The sequence below is a fragment of the Egretta garzetta genome, unplaced genomic scaffold (genome assembly GCF_000687185.1).
Source record: "Egretta garzetta isolate BGI_Z169 unplaced genomic scaffold, ASM68718v1 scaffold313, whole genome shotgun sequence".
NCBI lineage: Eukaryota > Metazoa > Chordata > Aves > Pelecaniformes > Ardeidae > Egretta > Egretta garzetta.
The window spans coordinates 1,568,698-1,596,343 of record NW_009259063.1 but is presented as its reverse complement, the minus strand read 5'-3'; the positions used below and the strand labels follow the sequence as shown (position 1 = coordinate 1,596,343).

At 40.8% G+C, this 27,646-nt stretch overlaps 1 protein-coding gene across 1 annotated transcript in view; it reads right to left on the bottom strand.

Moving 5' to 3' along the window:
- RBMS3 (RNA binding motif single stranded interacting protein 3) overlaps positions 1-27,646 on the bottom strand; it is a 348,682-nt gene that overhangs the window by 296,887 nt on the left and 24,149 nt on the right. Inside the window, exon 2 of the mRNA XM_035890699.1 lies at positions 23,024-23,082. Coding sequence (XP_035746592.1) covers positions 23,024-23,082 — 59 coding nt within the window. The remainder of the gene's footprint in view (positions 1-23,023; positions 23,083-27,646) is intronic.

The following is a 27,646-nucleotide window of genomic DNA, read 5'->3' as shown; positions in this document are numbered from 1 at the left end:
TGTGGTTTTCATTATTAATTACTAAATTTGTGTTAAACACAAAATTGAGTATATTTTAAACATTTCCAAAACCTGGTCATTTATGGAGACACTTCCCATCCTTACACTGGGCACCATCCCTCAGCTAAAAAGGAAGGTTATGCTTGTTCTCTAGTCTTGGTCTTCTTTAGTCCTGGAAATGCAGTGCTATCGTGCAAACAGCACCTTCGGCCACCTAGCTCTAAGCAGATGAGGAATATCTACAGCTCATTGAGAAATAGCATTGGTGTGGTCAGGGTCACAGCCAGCTTCCTGAAAGACTGTCCTGATTACAATATAAGTAGGGCCTACCTTGACTAAGACAGGCAACAGGTTCAGAGTTGATCAATTCAACTACCCAATTGACACATTCACCCAGGAGGATAAAAAAAACCCCAAATGTTACTTCCAAGATCCTCCACCTTCTCTGGGCATTATATGTGGTCAACCAGAGGGAAACACGTCTCATGGCAAACATTGACCTGGAAAATCTGCTCTATCACACACTTTCTTTAAAATTCTGTAAAATGGGATTAATGGTACTTCCCCCACATCCTGGGGTGCTGGGAGATCAAATGCATCCAAGACTGTGAGGCCCTCTGGTACTTCAGCAATGCAAGCCATGGAGAAATCCAAGATAGACAGATAATCCTCTTTTATACCAGATGGGGAAACAGTGAAGCAGAGAGAAGTTAAGCAACCTGTCACTCAAAAAAAAAAAAAAAAACAAACCAAAAAACCGCAGAGAGTGCCGCAAAAAGAATTTCATCCCCCTTTTCCCAGTACTTCAAACATTTGGAACAAGCTTCAACATGAAGAATATTACTGGAAATAACAGCATGGGCGACATGTGACTAGCAGATTCCCAATTACATAGCCCAATGAATATAAAACACCATCTCCTTTGTCCCGTTACTGGTGTTAGCATATATTACTGCACAACGTGACTGAATGCAGCGTGACTATACTCATTTTGATCGTGATTGTTTAAGTCAGTCAAGGGAAGAGCCGGCTGTCACTTCTAATCCTTTACTATGAAAGGTGGCAGCACTAGCTCTACTCGATCCTTCTGCAGGATCATACACACACATCCGAGCACTGAGGGGCTTGCTGCTACCAAACAAGTTTCATGGCAATATAGTAACTAATGACATTGGAAGAATGACTCTTGATTTCCACTGGCAATACCTCTGCCCGGGTGGTTTCAAGAAAAGAGTTATCAGTCAGTCAAGGAATAGCAATTTAGAAGCCGTAAATGTGGGGACAGAGACGCCTGTGGGATTTGTGTGTGTTAGCTTTGCTTGCAACAAAAGATTAGGAAATCAGATTGAGAGTTACAAAAAAAAAAAAAAAGAGGAGGGAGAAGGAGGAAGGAGGGAGAAACTCAAGTTAGACTGATGGGAACTGCTGCAAACTCTGCACTTTTGAAAAGATAGGTCTGATAAGAAGATACTCGTAGGTTAAGAGAGTTTATACCTCCCACATTCAATCACAGCAGTTACACAGCTATAGTATTTCCCATGTGCAAAACAGCCACCCAGGAAATCAGCACTTTACAGAAGGATTGGTTTTACTACCAAATGTTCAAAGGAGAACTCCAGATTTTTCGAAAGTGTTTACAAATCAGAAAAATGTACTGCCATATCTGTAAATTAATAAGCACCAGTATTTCACCGGAATTTTTGTTACAAATTTCTTCAAGCTCAGCCCTCCAGAAACATCCAGTTCAAAACAGCATAGTTCTTTAAAAAAATGAGGGGAGCTATAAAAAGAATGTATTTATAATATTAAAAAATAATTTATAGCAATTTGTTATGACCACACTATTTCAAACTCAATTATATGATTAGGCAAGAAAGCAATCTACTTAAATACCAACTTTTATGTGTGTTACTACATCACATATACATCTATATTTAAGCTCTTCCAGGAACAACATAGGCATTCTAGTCAATCATTTAAAAAGGCAATACAGTTGCCTGATTTTTTTTTTTAACTATCAAAAACCTGTCACTGTGTAACATTACATTCAGCAGCTCATCTGATCCTCTCTGAAAAAAAAAACAAAAACCAAACCAAACAAAGTGCTAAGCTCATCAAGCTTAAATTTAAAACAGCAAAGTGACCAGGCTTCTGCTTTCTGATGGCAAATGCTGATGGAACACTCCGCCCCACCAAGACTAAAACGTGTCTCTCACTAATGTGCACGGTACTTTCCATGAACACTGACAGCAGTGAAAGTTGCTGCATACAAATACTAATGGAGAATGACAAAGATGCATGGCCACAATAAGCTCATTATAAATACAAAAGCATATGTGTGGCAACATATCTGTGAGCGTTTACCCAGTGCTACTACTATATTCTTGTTTACCTGAGCCACTGTAGCTATTATCTGCATGAGGGGTACTGATGCATATTTTTAAGTAGATAAAACTGGAATTTTCATAGTAGTTCTAGTACCAGAACCATGGCCAGAAATCAGTCAGTTTCCTATAATTGTGCAATATGAAGAACATGGAATTAAAGGGGCCATCTCCATTTTTAAACTCAGTTTTACTGCACAGGATTTAAAAATCCAGACTATATATTTATCATTCAGTAATTATATTTCACCTGCCAGGACACCATGTTCTGTTTTTCTTAATTACACCAATTAATGTGGCCTTTTTCTGGTCTAAATGTTCTTTATGACTTCTTTACCTCCTGGAGACACTTGCAAAGAGTTTTGTGAGATGCATACAGGACAGCAAAGAAAACTCAGAAGGTTTAATCCTAGCTTTGCCAACACTCCCCTCTGTGACTGTGGATAAAAGAGAACCTCTCCCTCCCTCCTCTTCTATCTTCAGTTTCCATGAAAGGATCTCAAAGTAGTCTAACAGACCTCCTGTGAGGAGATCTTAAATTCATTAAACTATTTCAAGGAATGAAAGTTCTGACTATTAGTAATTTGGTCCTATTGCTGATCCATTTAAACAGAGACCCTGCAAAATCACTTCATGTGCCTATTAACCTCTCAAGCTAGGAGCAGTCCATTACTTGTGACAGGTCTCCAGTTTGAGTTTACTAGTTGCTCCTGTTGCATGAATTAGGAGTCTTCCATCATCTCTAAGGTAAGGACTAAAACTGCCTTACTTTCAGAGTATCCTTTCGGAGTACTACTTGTTCTTAATATTTCTGTTTAGCATTTATTATTGGCTTATGGAAATTTTCCTCGGGCCAAGTAGTATCATCACTGCTTTCACGCAGCTTGGCCTTTCCTCCAAATCAAGCTTCCATGGGAACACGGTCCAGAGAGGATTTCCTCTTTGTCAGGTGACAGAAAAACCACAGATAACATTTTGATAGAATGATTAACAGAAAAAATAAAGCCCTGTGGAAATTTTAAATGATAATTTACAGGACTTTTTTTGCAGAAGGAGTTGGCCACTGTATCCTAACAGACACAGTCTCTAATAAGTGATTTGTTTTTTCCAGGCAAAGATCGCATCATTCCTGTTTTTTTTTTGTGGTAGTATATAACATAGATGCCAGATGACAAGGACATGCTCTTTCCAGCCTTTACTTTGCTCATCGTCTGGGACTTGGGCTTGGGGTTTTTTTTGTTGTTTTTTTTTTTTATTTTTAAGATGATTGCTAATACATGATGGTACTGTTTTCCCTTTGTAACTGGAGGGCAGACTTTTAAATTTAACTATCTTAGGTGCCCTTTTTGAAAGAAGGAAGAGAAGAGATGATGGTTTGGTCAAGATTCAGATGACTAATGACAGCCTAAGCATTTGTTTCATTAATGACTTGCTTCAGTTTACCTGCACAGACATATTATGTCTAGAGAACAGATGATAATAAAGGGGGGGAAAAAAAAAAAAAAAAAAAAAAAGAGGGAGGGCAGATGTGATGGCTGCCGAAAAATACATGAGAGAGTGTTATTAAGTAACAGAGAAGCTGGTTACTCACATTACCAACTAAAGGGTAGATTAGGAAAGAACGGCCTTCACAATGTTTAGAAATCATTCCAGAAATAGTGCTGATTGAAAAGGAGAGACATGCAAACCAAGACTTTTGAAAGGTTCATGCCAGGTCACCCACACATGTAACACATTTTAAAAATCATCAAATTATTAAAATCACCTATGCCATAAATATTTATTAAATAGGACTTCCTAAACACATTTTAAGAAGTGTCAGACTCTGGTTTGATTTTAAATCTGATCATAAAAAACTATGACCAACCTCCCTCTCAAAAAAAAAAAAAAAGGCCCAAGAGAAAGCAAACAAAAATGGTTTAAGGGCATTGATATATAAATTCCCAGTTTATAATGTCACTCACACTCTTACCTGGGGTAATGCATCTTGTTCTGATCACTTTGATACCAGCAATTTGTAAACACACCAGAGGGTTTGTTCACTGATGAACAGTAACATTGTTTTTTTAGGAACAGTTTTAAAAGGAAAGATTGCTGGAGCTAAAATATATCTGTTGGGCTGAGTAAATACAAGAAGAGAGGAATGCATTTTAACATTGAACTATAATACTGAAGGATAAAAAGCAAAAACCAAAGAGGGAGACAAATTAATTAGCGTGGTGCCCAGAGGTGGGGGAGGAGGGATAATGAAGAGTAGTGGGATTAAATTAGGAAAAGCAAAATTTAGGCTCAGTATAAAGAAAAAAAAACCTTACTAATAATGAGTTTTATTATTTCGGGAATTAGTCTCTCAGGTGAAATGATGAAACACCTGCCTAATATTTAGGACTTCTAAATTTAGGTTGCGCAAAGGCATTAATGCATAATACACGAAGCATGCACACAGGCATGTGCACTTTGGGGAAGAAAACAGTGCTGGTGGGGACAGAAAGAGCGGATGCGGCCACATCCTGTCACATCTCCGTGGCTGCAGTACAATCACCGACATCCTCTTCAAGAACTGCCCAAAACACAGCCTACACCCACATCGGACAAGCTCTGCTTCAAAGCACTGCCCACAGGGAAAAGAGATGGGCATGTGCCCGAGGGGATGGGCACAGAGGTGGGTGGCAGAAGCGGTTGGCTCAATGTAGTCCCAAGCACAGTTGGGTAAGGGCGCATCAGCACACCTGGACTTTGTTTCAGATTCCAGCACCGACTTGCTTTGCCACCATTCCAGGTTGTCCTTAGCATGCCCTCATCTACCAGAGGCAAAACAGTTTGAAGGCAACAGGGAAAGAAATCCATAAACAAACATGTAGAATTTCATTGTTCTAATTCAAGTATTTTGTTACTTTGGAGATTAGCTAGCCCATGCCACAGCATTCAGAGGCCGGGCTTGGTGCTCTATAGTCACAGCATGCTGGTTTTTAGTGCCTTCTGGTGTAAATACGGCAGTTCAGAGGCACAACTGCTATTGCTGCTGCCTCTTCATTTAGTTCACGAAGGCCAAGCAAGCCAGCTAACCCCCCTATAAAACAAAACAAAGCATCCCTTCAAAAAGGGCTGCGAGACAAAAATGCCACAGTGCAGTTGGCAATCTGATTTCTTTTATAGCAGTTTTCCTGCTACTTTAAGTGGACAACATCACCTGAACTTGTTCTAACATTTTTCTGGGTTTTGCTCGGCCTATCTCACAGAAAAGTAAAAATCGGCAAATGCTTTGCAGGCAATTCTGGGAGCACTGCAGGGACCACAACTAGATAAACAGTTTGTACCTAATGACGGGCAGGTCGTTCACCCAAGTGAAAAAAAAAGGAAGGGGTTAAACGTTGTAGCTTTATCAGGAAATTTGAGGCTTTAAACTGGAAGCAATTTGTTCAATGGCTATTTTGACCATAGAACTTCCTAATCTCAGTTCCCATAAAGTTTGGCTTGAAGCCAGCCAGAATGGTTCGTTTCAGCTGCACAGATATCTTCCACAGAGGAAATAAAAGGATTTCAAAGCCCGGAGTCATTTCCTTTGGTTCTCGGCTCATTCAGAAAAAATGTCCTCTCGGTCAGTGATATCTCCAACTTAATTCCTGCAGCATGACTTTAAAAAAAAAAAAAAAAAAAAAAAAGAAGTCTTTGTGGGAAACTTTTTCTGAAGGTTTGGAAGTGTGCCCTGTAAGCTCTTTGCCAGTTGGTGTAAAATACCTTCCTTCCTCCCAGAAGCTTGCAAAGCAAAAGGTCCTCTCCTCTTCTGCATTAACTCTGAACTCTGAGCTTTCTAGTTCTTACTCATCTTCCAGTCCCGTTGAATAATTAAGGGAGGTATTCACGCTCATACGCATAGAAGTAAGAGTTTGCAGAAAAGCGCATCAAAATAATTCACTTAGATGTACTTGAATCACAGGGAGGGATCCACATGCAGCTTTAGGTATAGTAGTGCAAGCAGAACTAGTAAGCATTTATCAAGAGTCATGTACTGTTCCCAAATGTACCATAGGTTTTGAGGCATGTAAGCAAGATACACATTGCACGCCTCTGTGTCTCACTTTTGAGAGCAGCTGACAAATATCTGAAGATTCAGCCCCAAATCTGAAAAGTGATCCAAAAGATCCAAATAGGATATGTTTAAAACAAGGATGCAGGCCAGCCAACATAAATATCAGGAGCACAATATCCTCCCCAAGTGAGTGCTACACCTACTCCTCGAGGCTACCACCTTAAGCATGTAGTCGGGGTTTCACTCCAATAACAGAGATAACATTTTGGACACGCAGCCTAGCCGTAATGACCAAATTCATTCCAAGCGCATCACACCTGGGAATGCCACCTTTGCATCATCACAAGAGAGAGAGGAAGATTTTCAAATGTATCCTCAGGCCTGTGTTATTTCTAATGGTACTATAAAACAAAATACTGAGGCGTAGGGCTCAGCATAAATGGTAGCATTTGTGGGTCCTATAATCCTTTGTCTTAAAATGAAATTTTGAAGCACAAGGTTGCATCAGAGCTGGCACACGTTTTACAAGAAGATTGATTTTAGTGGAACTCAAGGCCTTCAGTACCGCACTTCAGCACGCATCTAATGCTAACTATACACATCCCAAGGTGGCCCTTTCTAAATTCAGAAAATTCAGAAGGCAGAGTGAAGGACACATGCAAAATGAAAACGTTAATGAGTTGAACCCTACTGTCAACTTCAAATGTCAGCACCGATCTTGTGATTGATAATTAAATTGCTCTTTCTAGGAAAGTTTATCACTAGACCAAAATTATACTTTTAGTTATTATTTACGAATTGCGAGTTGTAGAACTTAACACTCAAGGCTCACAATTGTCAATTCTTGCATTATAATGATGCAAGGTATTATATGAGATGGACTAATACATCAACATCTAATAAAGTAGTTCAACACAGATATACACCTATTATATAGCTGTATCTATCTATATATGTATACATATATACATCTCACAAGCACTTTGATAACACTGCTCTGCACAGGGCAACTGTGGTCTTAAAATTGAAGGCCTTCTTCACCCTAACTCAGAGATTTTCTTACAATGCCTTTAACAGCACAGACTAGACCTGCAATCTACAGTGTGGACCTCTACTAGAGAGAAGATAAGCTCTAATATTAGACCTTATTTCTGTTCTCTGAAGGAATGTGGGGAGCTATCTAATTTATAAAATAAATAAGTGAAATAAATAAAGAAGGACACTTTTCTACAGGCCAATCCTAACATTTCTCCTTTGCAAAGTTTTCTCCATTTCAATCCTTATTTACCAGGACAAAATAACAATGCAGAGCCATTGATGCAGCCTATAGAATGAAAGGCGTATGTGAGGTTTACAGAACAGCTAGTGTTTCTGAGGCTACAGTGGACCAACATTGGAATTATAATGGTACTTTTGTCCTTTATTCCTTTCTTTTCTGAAGTTATATGTAAATTCAAACCAAATGCTGACTGGAAAGTTTCTCCCCTTTTACATTCCACTTCTCTTCTCCCCTCCAGGAACGCCAAACCCAGGAGCAGAGTGTCAGTAAAGACTGTCTAAACTGAAATGAAATTTCTGGTTTCACTTAGTCCTGTGGGCAACATGTGCTTCCACTCTTCGCTAAAACACAGTGGGAACATGGGGCTTTAAAATCATAATCTGAAAATCCCATTTTCTTATAAGCCCTATTAATATGAAACGACTGAGTGATAGTCTCGACTTTCAGTTAAAATAATAGGGGAGCATTTCGCAGCCATTCCTCTGCCTTATCCTCACTCCCAAAACACAGAGAGCTCACCTTGCTGGGCTTTCAAAGGTTAATTTGACAAAACCCATTTTGGAATTATTTCACTTTCTTTAACGTGCAAACCTCCCTAGGCCTCACACTGGCAAACACGCTCCTAATTCGCAAGCAGATGAACCATAACGCAGCCGCACTTTGCTCCTCTGCCTCCTGCTCCCCGGCATTTCAGCAAACCCCCGCAGCTCCCCCATGCACACACCCGTGCACCCCAGTGCGCTCTGTCAGCCTGGTTAAGGGCAAGAGACATTGCTGCCCCCTCTTCAGCCCGAGAGCCAGGGCCTGCGTCTGGAGGCATCCTCCAGGGACAGGATTGTTTAAAAGGGCGGCCCAGCCCCAAAAGCCCTGAGCCAGCACCCACTGGAGCCCAGCTCCCACCCTGGGTGCAATGGCGCCCGAGAGAGCAGCCCTAAAGAGAGTACATCTCCCTGCTCCCTCCACAGCACTCCTTGTGGAGGTGCACATATCTAGCTTACAGTAGCATCTGAATGAAATTACATACTAAAAAGGTACATCTGAGCATACTTCCCTGGCTCCCAACTCAGACCATCGGGAGAATTCTATGAGATAAATGCATGCGGTTGGACAAGAAGTTGGTCATTGAACCCTCAACTCCACTCTCAGGTAGCCTCATGCCACAACTCCCATCATAAAAACTGAGCTTGCTCTGCCCCCTGTACCAAAACTTTGCTGCTTTGGTCAGAAACTCTCACCCATAATTTAATTACGGCCCGTTTACACTCACTTATTCTTGCTGCCAGCACTGTGCACACGTTTGTTTTTTTTTTTTTTTTCCCCTGCCTACTACCAGACACTGATTTCTTCATAGTCAGTGCCTTTCCTATTTTATTGTTGTCTTGTAAATATTCTCTTAAATGCTATGTCTTCCGTTCCCCACCAATCCCTCTCTACACTCTTTTGAATAAGAAGAGCCCCAATGTTTCCAAGAATTAAACTGAGACCATAAGAGCATGAGTTTGACTACATGGAAGGAGGAGACAACTCTAGCTTTTGTCCTTAGGGCAGCAACCAGGGAGGAGGTCAAACAGGTTACCTGGACAGAAAGCAGCTGAAGGAACAGCCCCATCAAATATTCAGGGAAAGGAAATTAAGGTGGTAATTACCCAGTTTACTATGCCAACTACCGTTTCTATGCCTTCCTCATGGGAGAGCTGCACACCTGAGTGCGCTGTGCAGACAATTTATGGTCGTCAGCAGGAGCTCCTGGCTCCTGAGAGCAGGGCAGCAAAATGGGAGGGACCGGATAAGACCGAGAAATTCAGCAGCTGAACTTTCAGGGACATCCCAGCAATCAAGCCAAATCCTGCTAAGGGAGAGGTGGGAGAAGTTCAGAGAGGATATTTCAGCAGTGTCATACAGCAGGCCCAAGTCCATGAGGGCAGCCGCCAGCTCAAGGCAGCATTTCAGGTGGTGAAGCAGGATGTGAGCCCATGCCGGATCTTCCCCGCTGGGAGCTGCTGACTTTGCATCTTCTGTCATTGAAAGCGTCCCTCTAGACCTTGGAGCTAGCCAGAAGGAAGGAGCAGGTTGGAGTGATGGCGGTCTCTCTCATCAGGCAAACAGATGGGGGAGTTGGTAACCTCGGAGAAAATCAGAGGGCGATCACTAGATCTACCCCTCTTGCAAACAAAACAGGCCAGAGAATGTAAGTGGTCATACTGGGATGGAAAGTAACCACAGAGTCACTCAAATATGGTGCCGACAACACAACTGAAACACTAGTAGCTCCCTACATGTTTTAAGCCGAAGAAATAAGATGGGTGAACTGGAATACATACTACAGTAAGAAAACAGTTATTGGAAAGACTGTGAAAGTGAGGCAATGAGAAGACCACCTTAACACTAAGATACAACATGCGTGGCACAGAGAGCAGGCCATGCCGGTGGTGGAGAAAGGATCAAGCTAGGCATAGCAACAAGTAAGGCAAAACCTGCCAGAACTGAAATCCTAAACATGAAGAACGGTAATTCTGCATTAATGGAGAGCTACCTCTGGACTCCTGACTGCCCCGCCAGGAGGACAACACCAACTGAAACGTGCAGAGGAAGATGCAGAAAAGCATTAGGGGCAGAAAGCGAGGGGAGTGCTCAAAGGGGACCTTAATTATCCCTACACAGATTGGGCAAAATGGGATATAATGCAAAGATCACATTTTTAGGTGTTGTTTCAAAGAGCAGCTGCTTAGGAAGCCCAGAAGAACAGATGCAACTCTTAATTTCAAATGACCACAGAGGAGGTTATGGGACAAATTGACAAAAGTGAATGCTCACAAATTGCAACAACAGATGGTATTCACACTCCCTGTTTGAAAAGAGCTCCAGGATGCAATAGCTGACTACACATGCTAATAAGTGGTGGGCAGCTTCTTTTCTAAAACCGACTTCATACCTGAGGACCGGGGAGGTGGAGCACATGTCGTGGCAGTATTCTGAAACAATCCCAGGTGAGATCCAGGCAGCTACAGGTCTGTAAACCTGGTGTCAAATTAGCAGAAATTACAGAAGCAGAGTAAAACCAATGGAATACAGTATGTGGAAAGAGTTAACCTGCCTTTTGTAGGTTTGCCTCACAGACCTATTGGAGTTCTTTGAAAAGGTCAACAAGCCTGTGGATAAGGGTGATCTGGCTAATATAGTCTGCCTGGATCTCCAAAAGGCATTTGACAAGGCCCCCACAAAAGATTTCTTAGGAAACTAAGCAGCCATGGCTTAAGAGGGAAAGTTCTTGGATAAACAATTGGTTACCAGATAAAAACAGAGGGCAGAGGGCATGGTCTTTGTTACAAGAAGGGAATGGCACCAATGGACTTCCACATGGAGCTTTGCCAGGACCCATACTGCACAACCTGTTTCTAAAAGATGAGAAGAGGCTAAGCAGTGAGGTGACAAGATTATTCAGAAGAAAAACCAGGGGGGCAGCTGTGAAGAACTGCAGAAGGACCTCATTAAACTAAGCGACTGGGTAATAAACCAGCAGAAATTAAATGTAGATAAATGTAGTGATGCACATGGGAGAAAACAATTCCAGTTTCACGTTAAAAAATTATGCCCTTTGAACTGCCCAGAGAAATGTCATGTCTGTATTTGCTCAAAAAGGCAAACTGAACTCTAGGAATCATAAAGGAGTAAAAAGCAAGGCAAAGAATATATTGCAGAAACATCTACATATGTCAGCTCCTCCTTCCCCATAACTTTTGAACTGACTGACTCTACTCAAAGAAATTTAACAGAGAAATTTAACATTAGTTATTAATTAACAGAAAACTAACATTAATCTCAAATACTTTAAGGTCCAAAAACTGAAGCTCATGACTAGACACTACAGAAAACACAGCAGAGTCACAAACCAGAGGCTTATTAATCCCAGCAGCCTCAGAAGGACTTGTTGCATGGCATACGCCCTCTGCTTCAAGTGTAACTGTTTTAAACACTTCTACAGTAAGAGCCCAAGAAAGCAGAGCATGGCAAGCAGTAGCTATGCAATTCTTTCTGATGTAAGAACTCACATTCACTCAACTTGATAAATCCGTGTCTCCAAAACTCAAGGCTTACTTAATGTCTGTTCTGTGAGTTTCGTCTTTATTAACTGTCTCTATTAGCAATAAAATCTGGCTTTATTGAAAAGGAAATAACTACTAGGATAATGTGCAACAAATAAACCAAAATTAAACACTAGAATTTTGAACACTGATTTTTCCTCAGTTTTGTTCTTATTTTTTTTTAAAGATACGTTCCAGCCATTATGTGGAATTTACCCTGCAATTTACTGTGAGCTGAAGTGACTGACAAGAGCAACCAAGATACCTCGGGCAAAGCGGGTCACTCACGACTCTTCCTTGCTGTTTCATGATTAAAGGTTGACCACAAAAACCTTTACTTTCTGCAGAATGACATGCTTGGTTGGTTAAATATTCAGGCAATTAACATAGAGATAACATGCATTTAAATGGCGGTCCCATTGACCCCCATCTCCTGGCAGCAACCTTTGCTCTGAAAGCAGACAGCTTAGCAAAAATATTCAATTAATAAAAAGCCATGAAGGGCAACAAGTCCATTTTAATTCATTTTAAAATAAATGGTGTTTACTGCTCCATATTTAATAAGTTAATAAACACCACAACTAATACCGCAAGCAACAAAGGCACGTGGCTGAAAGATCTCTATAGATATCATATAAAAAACTAATTAAATTTCTGGTTTTCTGCTTTGTTTGGAATAAACCAGATCATTCTATGAGCAATGAAGTGAACAAAGCCTGTCATCCTATACATTTGAGCCCCATCTTTCCTGTCTCTGTCCACATCCTATCCCAACTGTGAGGCTACAACTTGCTGCAGTAACTCGAATCCCCCACCCCGAGTGCTCCTTTCTGCTTCCACCCTCCCCTCCAATACCGGTACCTCCCTCCCAAACTCCTTGTTGGGCTCTGGCTCCATCATAGCTGAGGAAGTTGGGATTTACTGTGGTTACTTTAGGTGGAGTAAAACTAAACCCACCCTGCATTTCCTTCTGCGGGAGCACCAGGTCTCCACTCTACGTAGCTGCCCATTTTCTGAAAATTTTTAACTCTCTTGAATTTGAAATGCCCAGTCCTCCAGCACGCTTGCTTGAAAGTTGCCAATAAGCTGTAAAATTCTATGTGAATAAAAAATTGAAAGCTTGGAGACCCTGAAATTATAAATCAAACTAAGATGGTTTTTTTTTTGTTTTTTTTTTTTTAAAATGGAACCATTTGTAATTTTTTAATCAAACTTGTAATTTGGGGGTCCAGAGAAACCACATATCACACCACTGCCATCTAATGGAAGAAAACATCAGATGATCATTGGTCCCGAGGAAGACCCAGTCAGACAAAAACTATTTCACCAAGTAGGAGAGTAGCTTCTATCACCCCTAACATGGCCTCCTGCTTCTCTCATATATAAATTTAGCTCTCCTCAAAACATTCTGTGTTGAAAAAAACCTCACTAAATGTTATCCAACTGTATGACTATTTTCAGGAGAGCTGAAAGACTGGATTTGGGTTCTCTTTTTTTGAGAATTCAGTATTTAAGAAAAAATAAATGTTATTTAGCTCCATTCAAAGTCGTAAGATTACTCACAGTACCTAAAATGAATTGTGGACACCGCTTTTTTTCAATGCCCTGGGCTGCAAAGTCCATAGGACAAGGTTATCTTTTAATTAATTTTTGTACGGTACAATTGTTGTCTGTACCGTTGATTAGCACCTAGAGCTTTACTACTGTACGGCTACCATAACCTAAACAGATGGAGTCATATTAAAATGCCCACCAGTTCCTTCCCCAGAACTGGTCTGGATGGGTTTTTTTGTTCAGCATTGAGGGAGCTACATCTTTATGGCTGGAGGTTTTGGTTTTTCTCATGTGTTGCACATACATTCCTACACTAGCAATCCTATGCCATCTCCAGACAGGCAGCCAGCCCTCAAATACCCAGAAAGAAAGTTTTAACAAAAATGATGGCACAGTCTGTTAGTGTTTTTGTTCCACAGTATATTATCTACCAAGAACATTTACTTAGTTCACTTGAGTAAGAGAGTTCTGCTTTTCTAAACAAAAGCCAGGGACATGCACTAATAGGGGAAAATGCAAATGGTGACTTCTCTGATTGCTGGCACATGGCAGAAGTGAAGTCATGCTATAATTAACAGATCTGATTCAGAATGGATCCTCTGTTGAGTACCCATGTTCAATAAAAGTCTGACAATTAGATTTATTATCAAATTGTCACTATATCAAGTAAGCATTTGTTTTGCATATGCTGTATACTCTGAGAAGGTGTCATGGAGTTGGCTCTAGCAAAACTAAGAAGCTGGGCACTGTCCTCCTCTGCCTGGTGGTTTCCACAGGTCAGCTGTTGAGCTGAAGGTCTTGAGACTTTTGAGAAACCAACTTCTTAGTGGAGTACCACTGCTTTTGGGAGACATGACCTGCCTTCGAGCAACCAAAGGCCAGATTTCATAGAATCATAGAATCATTTAGGTTGAAAAAGATCTTTAAGATCAGCAAGTCCAACCCTTAACTTAACCCTGCCATCCCACCACTAAACCATGCCCCTAAGCACCTCATCTGCCCAGCTTTTAAATACCTCCAGGGATGAGGACTGGACCGCTTCCCTGGGCAGCCCATTCTAATGCTTAACCCTTTCAATGAAGAAATTTTTCCAAATGTCTAACTTAAACCTGCCCTGGTGCAACTGGAGGCCATTGCCCCTAATTTACTGATATGAGATGCTGTATTATGATTCTACAATTCTATGGCATCAGAGAAAAAAAGTTTAAGCAAAGTGATTCTGCAAGACAGTTGAAAAAGCCAATGCATTGCAAGTAAGCTTTCAACAAAGCTGATTATGAGCCACTGTTCAAAGAGAAAAAAAATGTCTCTTCTGCTCACTTCTGTGATGTGAAATAGATATTTCCAAGTCTGCTGAGACCACTAAGAGCCTACTAACATTACCCAGTCCCAAAATGCACTTCAAACACATGCCAAGCTATTGGCAAAGTTTTATCCAGACCAATGAATCAAAACATTAATCAGTGTGTATAAATGGAAATTTTACTTTTTTATTTCTCTGGAAGGAAACAAAATTAAACCAATTATTTGCCAGCGATATGGGCCTGCAAATTTTGGAAGCAGTAAATTAAGAATAATCACAGATTAGATATGTCACAGAATACTTGAGCACTTGAGTCTCCCTACAGAAAATATTTGCTATGCCATGAGTTCATTTATGAAAAGATAATGACCCAGGAAATATTTTCCTTAATTGCAGAGAAGCCGTTTAAGAAAGTGTCTAGGGAGCTAATTAGAAAGGAGTTTCCTCTGTAGACGACCTGGCTTTAAACTCAATAAGCAATTTTTAGAGGACTTGCTTGAGACAGAGCACTGGTTAGATGCAGTCAAGAATGTTTGCTGAGATGCAGCAACATTTTGCAGACATGGAGGCGGGTATGTCTCCAAGTCCTCACCACGGCAAGGCAGCGGCCAGTACTGGCATGATCCAGCTATGATGACTTGCTTGGCACGACTCATCAAACCCTTTCCTATTTCACTTCAGCAGATGTGTTCAAAAATACACAAACAGGAGAATCTCCACCTCCAAGCTAAAGTGAGATTTTGAGAAACACTCGCGCATTTGCCAAGACACATCTAACGCCTGATGGCCAACCCAACAGGTGCCAGGAAAATAGTTCACCCAGGGGCACCACACACTCCCACCGAGTGCCACTGCTTCTTTAGGTTACCTAAACATCCATAAACACATCATCTGTAAGTTCAAGGGGATAGCTACATATATATTTTTGAATACACACAGGCACTGTGTACTCCCCCCCTTTTTTCCCCCCCCGCCCAGTTTCTGTTAACTTCTTAAAATGGTCAGATTTACAGACCATCATAGTTCCTGAGCACAATGTAGATCAAACATGCTTTCATATGAAGAGGTAGGGTATGAACTTACAACACTTCACTGGTGAGCGAACAACCTCATAGTTTCTTATTGGCAATTCGTTTTATTTTGATGTATGCCTGCCTTCAGGGTATTTGGATGTTGTCTTTTTTTAGGTATTTTTAGGTATTTTTCCTAACGACTTGGCTCCTAGTCTCAGTTGGTTACATAGTAATATCACTTTTTAATTTAAACAGAAAAAAAATCTCAACCTTTACTTATAAAAAAACACAGGAGCAAAACTAAAGTTTCAAAAAACAGAAAACAAACTAAAAAACCCTCCAAACATTTACAATTTTTAAACAACTAATTGCATGATGTTTAAATGTATCTCTTGTTATCAAAAAACTTAGTATGGCAGGTTTGCTTTTTTTTTTAACTCTTTTGAAATGGGGACTTCGTGACATTGCTGAAGACTTTGTCCTAGCTCAGGAGGTGTGGGTTTATCAACTGGTTTGCTAACCCAAATTGGCACAAGTCAGCACAGTTTGTGCTCTCTGTTCAAGCGACTCAGCACCAGAAGGACCAGACTGGTTGGGGCTGCTACATGTCAGCAGTGAGATGGATCAGCTGAGCCACAGATAAAACTTGCTGAGCACCTGCCCACACTCAGCATCTATCCAGCCTTCACAAACGCCTGTCAGAAAACCTGCTAAATGAAAATATTTCATATTGCTACAATTTTAATAACTTGTGAACTATTATGTCACTGATAATATAAAACTTGGGAGTGGATCAAGAAAAATTAAAAAAAAAAAAAAAAAGAAATGCAAACAAACAAACAAAACTAATGCACAAAAAAAAATCACCACATCTATTGTCTATCCCGGCACTGAAAATAGGATTGATTTATTTGTTACACAAGTCTAGAGTTTCAAAATTAAATAAGTCTGTTTTGCAAATTATTTACTTTCTACAAGATCCATTTTCCCTTGAAGCACGCTGTGCATGCCCTCCTAGTGCGAACAGTTTACAGTCTGTGATCAGGCACAGACCTACTTGGCTGGATTTTTTTTCTCTCTCAAAATGGCAATTCTGAGAACCATAAATAACACAGCACAGTTATTGCAATTTGAGCTTATTCCCAATAAATAAAATTTATTAACTAAGTAGCTTTCCATGCAGCTTAGCTCTTTCTTCACTAGCTTATTATTTTACATAGACTTGCTTCATGTTGCTAGTCACCACCAAATTGTGCCATCTCAAGTATAATAGGAATAGGATTAATAAAGTGAAAATGCAAATTTGATATGATCACAAATAACCTTTAGTCTTCATAGAATACCTGCAAAAAAAAAAAGCCTTTCTAAAATTTAAAGTTATGAAAGTGTTTTGTCCAACACACACACCAAAGTATATCTACTATATGTTTATAAGCTTTATTTGTCAGAACACCGGAAGCCTCCAGCTCGTTAAGCACCAATGCATTAGGGTACTTAGGGGTGCTGGTGAACTTATGCAGATGAGTGGCACCACTGACATGAGGCAGGACAGACTCCTTTTGGGAGATATGAAGCACCACTTTATCATGCCATTCCAATTATCTCCAACACTTACAGTAATCCTCCAGTTATCCCATTTTTGTTACACAAATAAACTCTCAATTTATAAAATAGGTCACGGTAAATTTTAAGTCCTGGTCTAAAACCAGCGAGGCAACAGGAGAAATAAAACTGTATATGATATATGATGGGTTAACACAGATGACCTCATGGCATTTTTTTACCATAAACCCACTGCAATCCTAATGACTGCATATCTGCATTCCCAGTTTTCGTATTTTAAAAATGAATAGATCATCGCTAACATTTCTCAACAAGAAAAATGCCATAATGAAATATTAAAATTATAAATAGAGTCTCTATAGTTCCCCTCATCATGTTAGGCACATTTCTCTCCTAAGAAAAACACTGCTATTCAACAAATCAAGTCACGCATGGTTTGAAAAAATATACATAAAATGAAGAATATGCAGTTGAAGTGTTTGTCTCCTACACATTACTGTGATTCATAGGTTTTATTTATTAAAAAAAAATTCCCACGGGTGGGATTTTGGACTTTTAGTCACTCTCCCGTGCTCATCTTCTAAGGTCCTAGCAAAATGCTCAAAATCATTTGAGCTCCTGATTAAACCAGGAAGTAAATCTGCATGCATGCAATTAAAGTGTCTGCAAGGGCAGATGCAGATGACAGTAATTCATACTCTAAGAAATGGGCTTGTGTATTTGGCAGATTAACTATTCTGTATTCCATTGCTATGAGGTATGGAAACTGTACTGTGAAACAACCATTACTCATTCCCTCGGCTCTAAGCACGTAGGTCTATCAAAGGCAAGCCAGTCTGGAGAGAGCGGGCGGCGAGGGCTGGAAAGAGAAGAGTCTACACGTTTCAGATTAACGCTTCTCTTGAATGGTTTCTTTTATTTCATTTCCCCTACTTTTTAAATTAGCAAATACAGTAGACCCAGAAGGAAAATGCGCAAGGGGGAGAGGAAAAGAGGAGAGGGAAAGGGAAAAAGCAAAAGCAGCCAAAACTCTCAGACTTGTTCATTAGGGTTTTTGTGTTTGAACATCTGAATGAATCATGTGTCTGTTTTTCATTATTCTCCATATGTGATTATTCCCTGCTTTGTTCAGTGATTTCTGGCCATTTTGTCATGACTGCGCTTATTTTGTTTTATATATTGTTCTATTACAGGGTGATTGTTGCTTCTCCTCTGCCTCACTTAGCAGTTATGCCACCAACAAAGAGCAATCTGAAAATGAGAGGTTACGTCAAAAGGTTTCCCCAGTGAACTCCCTCGCAGCATATACGATTACTTTAGACCCAACTTCTTAATTCATACCAGTGAGAAATCCTCAGATAACGCTATTCCTTAGCACAACAGGAATGTAGTGGGTATCCTTTTAAAAATCTGAGGAATACTGGAGAATGACTTAAAGTCCATTGCAGAGTGTTTCCCTCATTTTTCCAAGAGGAAACCTAATACTTCTTGTTAAGCAGTAACCTATTTTAACAGGGTATTTGAAATACATGGGGTATTGGAAATAATTCCTTTGCTATATTAACTATTTTCCACTTTCAGCTCTACTCTATACCTTGGTCAACACACAAATGACGCTGAAATAGATTCTGAAATCTCCAGTCATGTGATAACTCCTGTCATCTCCTTGAATTTAATCCACCCTACTGCATTGGATATACATCACAGGATGATGTGTTCATGTAATAAGGTATCTCATACTTTGTGGAAGGTGAACGAAATCCAAAAGACTGGAAAGGAGCAAACAAATTGCCTGTTATTTTGCTTTTTGTTGTTTTGTTTGGCTTGGGGGGTGTGTGTGTATTTGGTTTGGGGGGGGGATGTTGTTGGGATTTCCTTGGGTTTGGGGTTTTTTTTTAAGGAATGGATGTAGGCTCCAGTGTATTAGGTAGACTTGCAACTTCTGGAAAAATCTTAGAGCAAATAGTCATATAAATCCATTCACAGACCCTCAAAGCTAACAGGTGATTAGCACCATGCAGCATGGATTTAGCAAGAATAAATAATGTCACATCATACTTCCATCTAGAAGTAGGTAACCAGTCTTATGGATAGGTAAGTACTACATATTTTAGTTAAACCTTCGTTGCCTCTCTAACTTGAGCAGATGGGAGAAATACATCTAGGTAAAACTGATGTGATGTAGGTGCCAAATTGATTAGCAGATCCAATTTAAAAACAAAGTTCTCAGTTGCTCAGTGTTGCGCTACCTGGCGTACTGAGAGGGTTTCCTCAAAAGTCTCCCCCAGGTCTGTTATTATTCAGTCTTTTCCAAATTATCTTGTCCAGTGGATTAGAGAAATCATTTATTAACTGTGAAGAGGATACTAAAGAGGTAAGTGCTGCAAGCCCTCTGGAGACTTAAGATTTGAGAATAATCTTAGCAAATTAAGGAGTAGCTGGGAAAAAAATAGGATAAAATTCAATACAGACAAATGAAAAGTACTAGCCTTAGGAGGGAATCATCAACAGCACAGAGCTAAGCACACAATAAGGAATGCCTGGCTGCCAGCAGTGCTGGAGAAAAGAATAACAGAACCAGGGACTGCAGAGAAATCTCTTAGCATAAACAACAAAATGCATAAACAAAAAAAAAAATGTTCTTCTCATGCAACATCCTGTGCCTCAGAAACTTAACTATATTTTAAATATGCATTGTTATTTACATGGATGTATCAACAAAGAGAAGAGTCATGTGATCCCAGCGAAGACAAATGAAATAACCTCTGCACACTATTGAAAATGGTAAGATTTAGGTCGTCTGATATCCTGTGCCCGGTCTAAGGACTTCAAGTAAGAAGTGAGCTAATTAGAGAGAGACCAGTGAAGTGCAATATAATCAGAAACTTAAAACAAATTGCCCTTAAGGAAAAAGTGAAAGGACCAGTGTTTAGTCTAAGGAAAAGATGACAGACGCATAGCAGTCTTCAAATATATAAGTTTGCTGCAAAAAGGAAAGGAATAAACTGTTCCGCATGTCCACTGGGGATAAGAAAAGAAGCAATAGGCTTAAATTGCATCAAGGAAGGTTTGGGTTAGACATTAGGAAATGCTTCATTATAGTGAGGAGCGGGAGTGCTATCACAGATTGCCTGAGGAGCTCGAGGAATCTCTACTGCTTTGAGCGCAGGTTACAGAAACAGCCCTCAGCAGTGGGTTAGAGCTGATCCTGCCCCGAGGCGGAGGAATGGACGAGCTGACCTCTTCAGGTTCCTTCCACTTCTTTTTTTTTTTTTTTTTTTTTTTTTTTTGGCAGCCTTACTGAAGAGGAAGGAAATTGTATCCAGCATTTAAAGCAAAATGTCTATTCTTTTTATGCCACAAAGCATGCTGTTAATAAATCCAATTACATTTACGATCTTTTAATGGCACCACTTATGTCATAAAGATACATCTTTGAAAATACAAATAAATATCTTTGCCCTGAAGTGTAATACAACAGCGTGAAAGCAAACTTTTACAAAATTCCAACTCACTGTTACATGGCCCCCACCACAATAATCTCAAAGCTAATACAATACAAAGAACACCAAACCCAGATGGTTTTCTTTCTCAAAATTCTACCATTCATATTCTTCACAGTCTTTCCAATTCACATTTTGTGTTTCACAAACAGGTCCATTCCTTTCCTCGTTTACTGCTGGCAATGGGAATGGAAGGAAATTCTGATCACATGGCACCACCTTTGTGTACTGGTTACCAGTCAAACACGCATTTAAAACAAAACAAAAAGTTAAGAGCAATCATTGAGCACACTTCCCCAGATTCTCTCAACCAACCTTTAGGCAACCTTTAAATGAAGCATCTACACTGACAACACAGTGGTCTCAGACAACCAAGACCAGCAGGGACAAATCCACTTCTCTCTCCCATGGACTTCATTATTCAACATACAGCCCCGTTCAAATCCAACTGCATCTGCTTGATTTGTGTTGACGTTTCAGATGGACAAATTTCAGAAGAAAGATGAATAAAGGATAGAGTAGACACATGAGAGAACAGAGAACACCTCAGTCTCACATGGTAGTAGAAAGGGGAACAAAGACCTACATGTCCTCATCCCAAAAGGAAGGTCTTAGTTGTAGTGTAAGGCAATGAAGAGTGGCCCCAGGTAACCCCAACCTACCTGATCACAGATTTCTTATTCCTCATCCCTCACTTCAGCAGCTCAGGCCCCTCCAGCTCTCTTAGGCCTAAGCCCCAACTCCTTCCTGCCCCAGAGCCCTATCCCCAAGTGCTCCTACCCCCAAGCCCTTCCTATCCCACCGCAGCACTCTTCCTCCTTGTTAAACCAGCTCAGAGCCCATTCGATCTGCTCAGCCCCTTTGCAGTCCCATCATGCTGCAAGTCCCCTCTCCCTACAGCTCCCCATGCTGCACCTTGCCCCCAAAACTCAAATCTCCGGGCCTCACAGCAGCCAGCATCAGGCACATCCATCATCTCCTGGCTTTGAAACTGCAGCACTCACCTCTGTGTGTCCCCTCCAGCCACCCTCAGGGCTTTCTGCACTTGGCCCAGCCCCTGTTCCCTCCAGGGTATTCCTTCATAATACAATCAAAACAAAAAAACCCAAAACAAAACTAACCAGGTTTTGTTCCTGGTGTAGTATTCAAAGACAGGCAGAGTGATGTTATCACAAGTCTGCCAGAACAGTGCTCCAAGGAAAGGAAACGCACATCCAAGGCAAAAGCAAATGCATGGCAGTGCCACTTCTGATCCCAACCTGTGACCGACTGGGCTGGTGGAGTTTTCGAAGACTAGAAATGCAGCCTTCAGACTACTTTTCTTTTGAATGGCTAACGAGTGCTGTTGTGGCAGGCAACAGGTAAAGGCACACACTTCTATAAACTGCAAGAACAATGTACAGACATTAGCATTTTTCCCCATCTCATAACTTCCCCAAATGTCTTCTGCTGCTGCTTCTCTTCACACCCTACCTGGCCGCTCGTGAGATATTCCTGTACTGCAGTGCTTTTTGTTTTTACTAACTCATATAGATATGCTGTCCAGAATGTATTTATCAGAAGAACCACTCTAGTCGATCTTACTACTCCCAGAAGGATTCTGTATACCACTAGTGTAAAGTTACAGAGCCATTTTAAAGCAGATCTTCTCCCCCATAGATGTGATGGCTCTAGAGACTGGTGAATGAATAACAATTCTAGTCCCGAGATACTACTAGACATGTTAGTCAATATTTATCTAGGCAAATATAGCTGTACATACGCACACGAAACATGCTGTATTTCACTAAAGAAATGTTTTCATAAATTAGCAGACAAATTAAGAACATAAAACTGGAAGAGGAATCACTTTTATATCTTGGTAGCACAACCTGTGGATCTGTTTGTGTCAAAGAATATTTCTTTCCTCCAATAGCTTAAGCCAAGACTTCACAAAAATAGAAAAATTAAACCAGGTTTTGCTTGGGGAACTTTTCCCGAAGGCTTCTCATTTTTATATAGGAAATCAATTTGCATCACTGATGATATCATTCAAATGAGACAGCACTATGTGGTTAGAAGGTAATTTACTTTTCTGCCGAAGCAATTTGATACTTGTTCTGATTTGTGATTTTCATTTTGTTTGTTAATGAAAAAAATTAATGAGCAATGTTACTGGAAACACAACTCAAAGCTTTGGCATTATTAAATATGTTTGTAATATACCGTACATTATGTTGATTGCACAGTTGGAGCCAAAGCCTTGGCAGTCAAGTCACCAGTCAATCATTCAAACAGACAATGAACTCACAGGGCGGACGTTTCGCACGTACCTTTGCACTGATTTGTGTTTTTGTCAAGAATTGCCTTTGTGGATACAATTTTCCCATACCTATGGAGAAAACAAAAACAGGAATGCATGTTACTATATTTTAATAACATACATAGTTATTTTTGCACGCATATAACACATATACTAGGAAGAGATCCAGTGCTCTTGAAAAATGTTTTCCTCGTATTCTTGGAGAGGTTCCTTCTGCTACTGCAGTTCAACAAACACCTTTCAAGTTCACCTGAGGAGCACTAGGCATTTGACACACCCTGTCCACCTCTGGTGAACATGCTGCACTGCCAGCATAAATGCCAATTATAGTAAGAATTTTAGGACATCAGCACTAGTAAAGAGGTTTCTTTGGTTAAATTAATGAGGTTTCCTTAAAAAAAAATTCTTTTTCATTTTTAGCTGCCAAACAAGATTTGTTTTAATACAGATGGACCAGATTCCTCCAGGATTTACAAAAATGCAGGAGATATGGCCATTTTTTTACATGCATGCACACACAACTGTGCTCATGTGTGCATCCATGCCTGCGCATAAACACTCTAAACTTCTGGTTTAGGTAAACAGAAGCTTTGAGGTTTAGGTGAATCTCATAGCTCTAAGATGAATGTTAATACTTATTTAAATTTATGTTGCCTCCCATAGAAAGCACAGCACTGCACCACAACTTGATAGACCTAGCATGATGAAGAGAGAATTCAGGCAGCTACAACTCAGTGCATTAAGCAACTAGACTATAAAATAGTTATCTATCTTTACCTCACAGAGGTTAAGGCTAAAAATGCAGACTTAAGTATCACAAAAACCTGGTGAAAGATCACAGATGGCTGTTTATGGCTGACTATAAGATGTCAGGAGAACAAGGAAAATAATTGTATTTCTCAAGTCACTGATATGTCTTGGTCTCTGCTTCACTGAAGAGAAATTCCTCTAAAATATCCTATCTCAGATTTTTTTAAAAAGCATTGCTTGTTTTCTGATAGATTGGGCTTTCATTCAGAAGCCTTTTCCATGGAACGCAACTTTTGTCATCAAAGACTATAATAAAATTGTATCTTCTAATGGCAAAGCAACACCCATGGAAAATAACCAACAGTTCATCAATTATAAACCACTGAAATGTATGGCAGGCCAACTTTTATTTGGTTAATCTTTATTAACAGCAATATAAACTTGGTGTTAGTGACTTCTACTTGAAGTCCAGAACGCAGGATGTGGAAGACTGCTGCAATTCCCTTCTCTGCCTCAGGAGAAAACCCATGTCACCTACAATATAGAAAAGGACTGTAAGGGCAGCTACTGTATTACGTATTCAAGGTCATGCTCTTCTCTATCCTACCAGTCTGCAAACATATCCAGTAAACCAGGGGGCAGCCAAAGATGGAATGGTACCATCACTCGTAGGGAAAAAGGGACCTTTGGGTTTTTCAGTCTGGGACCCAGAAAACACCTAAATACCTCATGAAGGGGGAGCAGCACCGAGAAGAAAGGCTGGGCCCAGCCTGCCTAAATGTACTCTTTGGTACCACCAAAGAAGATTTGAGGCAATTTGGTGCCTGACAGAAAGTTCTCAGTGGAAGTTTCCACACAGAGAGTGACACACAACCACTCAGTTTTAGATAAAGGCCAGTGTCCCTCCATCTCTCTTTACTCTGCTTTCGTGACTGATGCTAAGTGAGACTTTCCATTTTCACTGTTTGTCCTTTCCCCCAAGAACTGGCAAAAGCATTTGTTTTCATTTGACTTTCATTTGGGGGAGGAAGAACGTGCTTTGCTTTGGTTTACTTCAGACTGAAACGAGTCAGAAGGAGGGCAAACTGACCTAAAGGCATTAACAGTTTATGCAATCCAAGCTGAGCCCCAATTCAGCCATCTTCTAGGAATCAAAAAAACCCAAAAAACAACCCAACCCCAAAAAACTCGCACAAGCCTTCCTCCCCTCCACACACCCTCTTTTTCTTGCTGGCTCTGAAGGCAGGCGTAATCCATTGTATGCTCCAGCATGATGGGTACACGGGCAGGTAGTTGTGGGCCTATTTTGCCATAGCTGGCTCCACTCCAAATACATACCTAACAGATTTAAAGTTAACCATGAGATCACATGCTTTTCTAACCTCAGGTGTTTCCAAGAATTGGGGCCTTTATACTCACTTAGGTTCCACTTAATTTTATAATTCTTCATGGTAATACCTGAAGTTGACTTTGGCCTCGAGGACATCAGAGCACATACCTTAAGAAGGCAAAGCCAAACTCTCTGCCAGTGTGATTTATGGTTGTTCAGTGGGCCAACTTACCCAGCAGGAAACTTGGCCTGTGCAGTGCATCTTCATTTATTTGATTTATTTAGGTATAAAATCTAATACACAAAAAACATGCAAAAACATGCCTATCTTGTACAGTAAAGGGCCTCTGACAGATATATGGGAAAAGAATCCAACAAAAATCAGCGGCTAACCCACAACAACCTCAAATAAAACACAACCCCTACCTAAACTTCCGCCAACAAAAACTAACACCCAGCCTCCATTTTAGTCCAGCCTCTCCTAATGAATTGATATGTTGTTTCATCCAAGTCACGTGAGAGCTAAAAGTTAACGTTTCTTGCCAGCAGAGACAGGCATTTGTGGTTCCACTGCTTTTATTACAGATATCCCAGAGTTATTTGCTGCATACTGTGATCCTGCAAACACTTAGTTACACGAGAGATTTTCCTCACAGAAGTAATTCTGTTCAGTTCAGAAGAAGGTTCCTCCAACACGTAAAGTTACACACGCACCTTCACGTTTGCAAAACCAGACATCAGAGCACTGGTAAGAGGCACCACAACAAACACTGTTATAGGCAATTAGCCATATGCAGGCGATTTAATCTACCGCTATAAACCTTGAGCACTGCCACAAGAAAGTAATTGGAATTAATTTGGACACTGTTTTCCTAAATATTTCAAGTAATCATCTTACAGTAATCAGAACATCAGTTCTGATGAAGAATGTTAGTTTGTGTGCTGCGTGAAATCAGGAAGGTATTTTGTTCCTGCAAATGTAGTCATATTTCTTTCTTGCATGTGTGGAGAGCGGTATCAAGTTACGTCTCCTCTCCAAAGTTGTTTGGCTTTCTGTTTGTGCGATCTTTAATGGCGATTAGATTCATCCAGAAGTAACAAAAAATGTATTCCTCAATGGAAAAGCCGACAGAAATAAGGATAAAGTGCATCACAAGAGCTGACCTCTTGTTTTCTTATATTTAAATGAAAACTAGTATAAAATTCAACAGCCTGCAGACCTCTGGTCTACAAACTACTGATATCATTAATGTAAAAAATACCAGGTATGGTTTTGCTTGTCATGAGAAAACATGAGCACTGTTTAATTTCCTCCTGAGCCATGGTGCGCAGAGGTATTCTTCGTAAGATTTTGAATCAAAATCTGGTCAGAAAAAGATAATAGTGAAATTGAGTTCATCTCAATGCCTTATTACCAACCTCTGTGAGATGGCTACCTCGAATGTGTCTGGAGAAGGACTGGTGGGAGAGGTGGTGGTCGGAGGTCGTCTTGGCCTTAGTGATCACAAAATGGTAGAGTTTTTGATCTTTGGTGAGGTAAGGAAGGGAGTCAGCAACACCGCCACCATGGATTTCCAGAGGGCAGACTTTGATGTGCTCAGAACACTGGTTGGGAGAGTCCCTTGGGAGACAGTCCTGAAGGGCAAAGGGGTCCAGGAAGGCTGGGCATTTTTCAAGGAAGAAGTCTTAAAGGCACAGGAGCAGGCTGTCCCCATGTGCCGTAAGGCAAATCGGCGGGGAAGAAATATGTTAACAGCAAAAAGAGAGTCAGGGAGAACCTCCATCCTCTAGTGGACGCAAGGGGGAACATTGCCACTAAGGATGAGGAAAAGGCTGAGATACTTAACGCTTTCTTTGCCTTGGTCTTTAATGGCCCAATAAGTTATCCCCAGGGTACTCGGCCCTCTGAGCTGGAAGACGGGGATGGTGAGTGGAATAAACCCCACATAATCCAGGAGGAAGCAGTTTTCGACCTACTATGCTGCCTGGACATCCACAAGTCTATGGGGCCGGATAGGATCCACCCAAGAGTGCTGAAGGAGCTGGCATAGGAGCTGGCCAAGCCACTCTCTATCATTTATCAGCACTCCTGGATAACAGGGGAGGTCCCAGATGACTGGAGGTTGGCAAATGTGACGCCTATCTTCAAGAAGGGCCAGAAGGAGGATCCGGGGAACTACAGACCTGTCAGCCTGACCTCAGTACCGGGGAAGATTATGGAGAGGTTCATCTTGAGTGTGCTCACCAGGCACATGGAGGACATTCAGAAGATCAGGCCCAGCCAACGTGGGTTCATGGAATGCAGGTCTTGCCTAACCAACCTGATTTCCTTCTACGACCAGGTGACCCGCCTGGTAGATGAGGGAAAGGCTGTGGATGTTGTACACCTGGACTTCAGCAAAGCCTTCGACATAGTCTCCCATAGCATTCTCCTGAAGAAGCTGGCAGTTTATGGCCTAGATGGAGGTACTCTTCACTGGGTTAAAAACTGGCTGGATGGCCGAGCCCAGAGTGTCGTGGTGAACCCACGTGGCAGCCGGGCACAAGCGGGGG